Raw genomic sequence first — 6912 nt, 5'->3', positions numbered from 1 at the left:
CATTCCAATTACATTTCAATGAGTTATTCTTGATGAAGTCCTGGATACACAAAGCCAGCCAGCAAATAGGATTGACCAAAGTCAGAGGATGCTGTGACCACCCCAGGGCTCTTTTTGTTTGTCTGTTTGTTTGAGACGGGTCTCGCTTCGTTACCCAGGCTGGAGTGCCGTGGCACGATCTTGGCTCACTGCACCCTTGACCTCCTAGGCTTAAGAGAGTCTCCCACCTCTGCCTCCCAAGTAGCTGGGATGACAATCATAAGCCACCACACCTGGCTAATTTCTAGAATTTTTTTTTTTCATTTTTTTCATTTTTTTTTCTTTTTAGCCGGAGTTTCACTCTTGTTGCCCAGGCTGGAGTGCAATGGTGCGATCTTGGCTCAACACAACCTCCGCCTCCCGTGTTCAAGCAATTCTCCTGCCTCAGCCTCCTGAGTAGCTGGGTCTACAGGAGAGCACCACCACGCCCAGCTAATTTTTGTATTTTTAGTAGAGACGGGGTTTCACCATGTTGGCCAGGATGGTCTTGATCTCTTGACCTCGTGATCCACCTGCCTCAGCCTCCCAAAGTGCTGGGATTATAGGTGTCAGCCACAGCACCTGGCCATAGGCCATAAGCTTTTTTTTTGAGACGGAGTCTGGCTCTGTCTCCCATGTTGGAGTGCAGTGGCACAATCTCGGTTCACTGCAAGCTCCGCCTCCCAGGTTCACGCCATTCTCCTGCCTCAGCCTCTCGAGTAGCTGGGACTACAGTCGCCCACCACCACGCCTGGCTAAGTTTTTGTATTTTTAGTAGAGACGGGGTTTCACCGTGTTAGCCAGGATGGTCTCTATCTCCTGACCTTGTGATCCGCCCGCCTCAGCCTCCCAAAGTGCTGGGATTACAGGCGTGAGCCACCGCGCCCGGCCTCAGCTGTGTTCTTAACTCTATTTTTCCTTCACTGGGGATGGTACCATTTCCCCGTCCTGTTAAGTGCCCTTGACTGCTCTTACCTTTAGCTCTTGGAATTCCGCCATCTACCCTAACTTCACCTCCACCTAAATCCTGCTCACTCTTCAAAGCCTGCCTCTCCACGCATCCTCCCTCCTAACTCCATCCCAATGCCCAACAGCTCTTTGCTAAGCAGATGCCTTTATTTACAGACAAAGAAGTAAACAGGCAAAAGGAAGAGGCTTGTCCAAGGTCATGCCACAGACTGAACTCTCACTGGGAGGACAGTTCAGGGTCCTGATACCCAATCTAAGGCAGCAGCTTTGTAGCACATCAGGATGGGGGCAGGTCATGCCTGGCCATGTTCACTTCAGAACGATTATAGCTTTAACAACATTTTTTTTTTTTTTTTTTTGAGATTGAGTCTCACTGTGTTGCCCAGGCTGGAGTACTGTGGTGTGATCTCAGCTCACTGCAACCTCCGCCTCCTGGGTTCAAGCAAGTCTCCTGCCTCAGCCTCCCAAGTAGCTGGGATTACAGGCACATGCCGCCACCATGCCCGGCTAATTAACAACATTATTTTTTAATTTTTGTAGAAATGAAGTCTCACTATGTTGCCCAGGCTGGTCTTCAACTCCTGGGCTCAAACGATCCTCCCACCTTGGCCTCCCAAAGTGCTGGGATTACAGGCATGAGGCACTGCGCTGGGCCCAGAACTACCTTTTATAGGTGGCATGGAGTCCACAGTGGGTGGAGGTCTCAGTGCCTTGGGCTCAGGGGCTCAGCGAAAGGCCGCGGCCAGGCCTAGATGAAGGTGAGGCAGGTGGAAGCGGGGACTCCACAGCTTTCCTTGTGCTCCTCGAAGAGCTGCTCCAGGGCCGTCATGTAGAGGGCGTGATAGTGATTGACTTCCTCCTCGGTGGGGTGGAGGCGCTGGGGGACGGGGATGGGGCGGCCCACTGCAGGGAGAGGGAGACAGGTGGGCGAGGGATCCCTGATGCCCACGCAGCTGCTGGTGGCCGTCCCCCCGGAGGTGGGCACTCACCCACAGTGGTGATGGGCACAGCAAAGGGCAGCAGGCCCCAGGAGGTGGCTGAGAAGAGCCCGCGACCCCAGAAGATGCAAGGAGAGAAGCCCATGAGCTTCTTGAAGGTGAGCTGGCACCAATGCTGCCAGGAGCCTGTGGCAAAAGCCTTAAGTTTGAAGATGTCATTCTCCCCAAAGGAGTACACGGGCACCAGGGACGCCCTGGGAAGGAGCAAGAGAGAAGAGGGGGCTCAGGCTGCTGGACTGCTCCGAGATGGGCACCCCCAGGGGCTACAAGTCCTTCCCACTACGTCCAGATGCTACCTCCCAGGGTCATTCAAAGCACATGACTATGGCTACAAAGAAAGATCTAGAAGACAAGACTCGCATTTCTTTCTCTTTCTTTTTCTTTGTTTTAGAGAGAGGGTCTTGTAACCACACCTGTAATCCCAGCACTTTGGGAGGCCACGGCGGGAGGATCATTTGAGGTCAGGAGTTGGAGACCAGCCTGGCCAACATGGTGAAACCCCCATCTCTGCAAAAACATAAAAATTAGCCAGGTGTGGAGGTGGGTACCTGTAATTCCAGCTAGTACAGAGGCTGAGGCACAAGAATCGCTTGAACCTGGGAGGCAGAATCGCTTGAACCTGGGAGGCAGAGGTTGCAGTGAGCTAAGATGACACCACTGCACTTCAGTCTGGGTGACAGAGTGAGACTCTGTCTCAAAAAATAAATAGGCTGGGTGCGGTGGCTCACGCCTGTAATCCCAATACCTTGGAAGGCTGAGGTGGGTGGATCACCTGAGGTCAGGAGTTCGAGACCACCCTGACCAATATGGTGAAACCCCATCTCTACTAAAAATACAAAAATTAGCCAGACGTGGTGATGTGCACCTGTAGTCCCAAGTACTTCAGAGGCTGAGACAGGAGAACTGCTTGAACTCGGGAGGTGGAGGTTGCAGTGAGCTGAGATCGCATCACTGCACTCCAGCCTGGGTGACAGAGCAAGACTCCATCTCCAAAAATTAAAAATTAGAAAATTAAAAAATATAATAATTAAAAAAATTTTAAAAGAGACAAGGCCTTGCTCTCTTGCCCAGGCTGGAGGGCAGTGGTGCAATCATAGCTCACTGCAGCCTCAACCTTCTCCGCTCAAGCCATCCTCCCACCTCAGCCTCCCGAATAGCTGAAACTTCGGGCGTGCACTACCACACTTGGCTAATTTATTTTATTTTATTTTTGTAGAGATGATGTCTCCCTATGTTGCCCAGGCTGGTCTTGAACTCCTGGCTTCAAGTGATCTTCCTGCCTTGGCCTCCCAAAGCACTGGGATTGCAGGTGTGAACCACCACGCCCAGCCGGGACTCACATTTCTTGAGACACAATTGTGTAGTGGGCCTTCTCATAGTCATTTTCTCATTCGGTCTTTGCAATAACAACATCGTGGCAAGGTAGGTATCAGCCCTCTTCGCAAGTAAAGAAACAAGTCCGGCCGGGCACGGTGGCTCACGCCTATAATCCCAGCACTTTGGAAGGCCAAGGTGGGCGGATCACTTGAGGCCAGGAATTCGAGACCAGCCTGGCCAAAATGGTGAAATCCCGTCTCTACTAAAAATACAAAAATTAGCCCGGTGTGGTGGTGGGCGCCTGTAGTCCCAACTACTCGGGAGGCTGAGGCAGGAGAATCATTTGAACCCGGGAGGCAGAGGTTGCAGTGAGCCGAGACCACGCCTTTGCACTCCAGCCTGGGCGACAGAGCGAGACTCTGTCTCAACAACAATAACAAAAAAAGAAACAAGTGCAAGGTCTTGCCTTTGAGTTGGAGTCAGAGAGGGAAGCCAGGGCTTCTGAGACCGAGGGCCCTATTTGCATTATGGTCCTGTCTCCACGGAGGTGGGAGGGAGCCTAGGGTAAGCGGGCCCCATGTTTGGTACCGAGTCATGCCCTGGAGAGCCCACGTGGGCCTCGGTGCAGGGCAGGGCGCTGGTCTCTGGGCACCCAGATCCCCCCTGCAGGGACCTAGATGTCTGGGGACTGAGAGAGGGCATAAACCAGCAGAGAACTGACAGGTAGGGCCTGCACGCGCACTCACCCGTGCCTCAGCGCCAGGCGCACGAAGCCTTTGCGCTTCTGGAGCTTAAGGCAGTGCTCCCCGGGGACTGAATACAGGGCCTCGTGCGCACCCCCCACCATGATGACCACGGCCTGCCCGAGCTGGGGCTGGGACAGGATGAAGTCCAGGCTCCGGCGGCTCACGGGACAGAGTCCTGTGGGCAGGAGGAGGTGGAAAGTAGTTCCCATCTGCCTCCACGGCATCTCCGCCCCTCACCCAGCCTTTAGTTCCAAGCCCCCTACCCCCATCTCCAAGGCAGGGAACCTACCCAAATGCTCACTGCAAGTCTGGGCAGTGCTCAGGCTGGCCCCTGTCCTTGGTGGGGGACTTATTATGGGGGGGGGGTCCAAGAGGGGCTGGGGAACATCTGGTCAGGAGTCTCCTCCCGTTCTCCTCCTCCCATTCGGCTCACCAAAGGACATGATGTAGTCGCGATAGACCGGGAGGTAGAAGAGGCCAGCCAGCACGGCTAACCAGGGCCGGAGCCCCGGGAAGAGCTGGGAGAAGCCATTGCTCTCGGTGGAGAAATTACAGAGGAAGCCTGTACACATGATCCCATGAGGGTGGGCGCCCAGCACGTAGTTCCGATCCGGGGGCAGCTCTGCCGTTTTCACCAACTTCGGGGTGTTGAGCAGGATGAAGGGAGGATGGAAGGCAAGACACCGGCTGAAAAGAGGGGCCCTCCACCCCAACAGAGTTCCGAGTTAAAGGTTCTTAGGATAGGGTCACGGGCCACCCCAACAGAGTTCCGAGTTAAAGGTTCTTAGGATAGGGTTAAGGGCCCAGGTTTTTTTTTTGAGACGGAGTCTTGCTCTGTAGCCCAGGCTGAAGTGCAGTGGCACGATCTCGGCTCACTGCAACCTCCGCCTCTTGGTCCCGGTTCAAGCTATCCTCCTGCCTCAGCCTCCCGAGTAGCTGGGATTACAGGCATGCGAAACTATGCCCAGCTAATTTTTGTATTTTTAGTAGAGACGCGGTTTCACCATATTGGCCAGGTTGATCTTGAACTCCTGACCTCATGATCTGCCCGCCTTGGCCTCCCACAGTGCTGGGATTACAGGAGTGAGCCACCTCACCCACTCTCTCTCTCTTTTTTTTTTTTTTGAGGCAGAGTTTTGCTCCTGTTGCCCAGGCTGGAGTGCAATGGCATCATCTCAGCTCACCACAACCTCCGCCTCCCTGGTTCAAGCAATTCTCCTGCCTCAGCCTCCAGAGTAGCTGGGATTACAGGCATGTGCCACCATATCCGGCTAATTTGTTTGGTATTTTTAGTAGAGATGGGGTTTCTCCATGTTGGTCAGGCTGTTCTCGAACTCCTGACCTTAGGTGATCCACCCACCTCAGCCTCCCAAAGTGCTAGGATTAAAGGCTTGAGCCACCACAACCGCTTTTTTTTTTTTTTTTTTTTTTTTTTTTTTTTTTTAGAGACAGGGTCTCACTCTGTTGCTCAGGCTGGAGTACAGTGGCGCAATCATGGCTCACTGCAGCCTCCAACTCCTGGGCTCAAGCAATCCTCCCACCTCGGCCTCCCAAAGTGCTTGGATTACAGGCATGAGCCATGGTGCCCCACCAAGGCCCCGCTCTTGAACATCATCCACTCCCAGGCCGGGCGCGGTGGCTCAAGGCTGTAATCCCAGCACTTTGGGAGGCTGAGGTGGCTGGATCACTTGAGGCCAGGAGTTTGAGACCAGCCTGGCCAACATGTTGAAACCCTGTCTCTACTAAACTACAAAAATTAGCCGAGCATGGTGGCGGGCACCTATAATCCCAGCTACTAGGGAGGCTGAGGCATAAGAATAGCTTGAACCTAGGAGGCGGAGGTTGCAATGAGCTGAGATTGCACCACTGCACTCCAGCCTAGGTGACAGGAGACTCAGTCTAAAAAAAAAAAAAAAAAATCCATTCCCTGTCCCACTGCCTGAGCTTAGGCAGCGGGGAGCTCAGGCCCCAGCACAAGGAAGGGCTCCTAGGTGTGGGAGGGAGATGGGGAGAGGTAGGAAGCAGTGTTTCTGCAGGGTGACCCATCACCTTGACAGGATAATAATCCCTTAGTTGTCTCCAAATTGCCAGGTTCCTTATCCACTCCGAACGCCTTCCACCTGCGGACAATGAGATACTGGTGGACGAACCCCCGGAGTCACCTCCCCTCATCCCCCATGTCCCCACCATCTCTGGCTACCTGGGTCCCTGTCTGGAGCTCACCTTGGTTGGGTGTGTCCCAGTCCACACAGAGCCACACCAAGTAAAAAACAGAGAAGGGCCAGAGTGACGTGAAGAGGAGGACAAAGACAAGAAGGGAGAAGAAAGGGCCTGGGGGAAGGGAGAGAAAGAAAAGAGTTCACTTCTGAAACTCCATCATTCCCTCCAGCTGCTCCCTTCCCTTCCTCCCCTTCAGAACAACCAGCTATCTCCTCTGGCCCTCTCCCAGACCAGTCACCTGGTCACTGTCCTCAGGCATGCAAGCCAGCAGCCCAGCCACTCTCCCTCCAAGCCCTACTCCCCTGGCAGACCCCAGGCACCCACGCCTCCCCAGCTCTCACCCATGAAGAGGAAAGTGAGCACATATTGGTAGGCGCCCACTGCTTCTAGATGCTGCTTCTGCAGGGTTTTGGAAGTGGTTGGGGGCGGCAGGGTTGTGGCAACTCCCATTGCAGAAGCTCCCCTCTTCCAGCAGGATCCCAGAACCCAGAGGACAAACGATGAAGGCTTGGATATGGACCTGGGCAGACTTTCTCCCTACAGGAGCCCAGCTTTGGGGGCCTGGCTAAGTCGCAAATCACCTCCCAGAGTAGCGTGTGTCCGTAGGTGTGTGAGTGGGGAGATCTTTGGATCCAGAGCCCCAG

General features: G+C 54.1%; 1 protein-coding gene across 4 annotated transcripts; it reads right to left on the bottom strand.

Moving 5' to 3' along the window:
• Positions 1 to 1113: 1113 nt before the first annotated feature.
• On the bottom strand, positions 1114 to 6912 carry MOGAT3 (monoacylglycerol O-acyltransferase 3). Of its 4 annotated transcripts, XM_019031110.3 has the most exons (7): positions 6610 to 6912; positions 6272 to 6379; positions 6098 to 6168; positions 4482 to 4686; positions 4049 to 4223; positions 1977 to 2179; positions 1114 to 1890 (listed from the first exon to the last, which is right to left on the bottom strand). In XM_019031110.3, the coding sequence occupies exons 1-7, from the start codon at positions 6716 to 6718 to the stop codon at positions 1736 to 1738; spliced, it is 1026 nt and encodes a 341-aa protein (XP_018886655.3). In that variant the 5' UTR covers positions 6719 to 6912; the 3' UTR covers positions 1114 to 1735. The 4 variants fall into 4 exon arrangements, with proteins under 4 accessions (XP_018886655.3, XP_063564365.1, XP_018886656.3 ...); XM_063708295.1 differs by lacking the exon at positions 1977 to 2179; XM_019031111.3 differs by lacking the exon at positions 6272 to 6379.

The sequence above is a fragment of the Gorilla gorilla genome, chromosome 6 (genome assembly GCF_029281585.2).
Source record: "Gorilla gorilla gorilla isolate KB3781 chromosome 6, NHGRI_mGorGor1-v2.1_pri, whole genome shotgun sequence".
NCBI lineage: Eukaryota > Metazoa > Chordata > Mammalia > Primates > Hominidae > Gorilla > Gorilla gorilla.
This window is presented reverse-complemented; position numbering and strand designations above follow the sequence as displayed.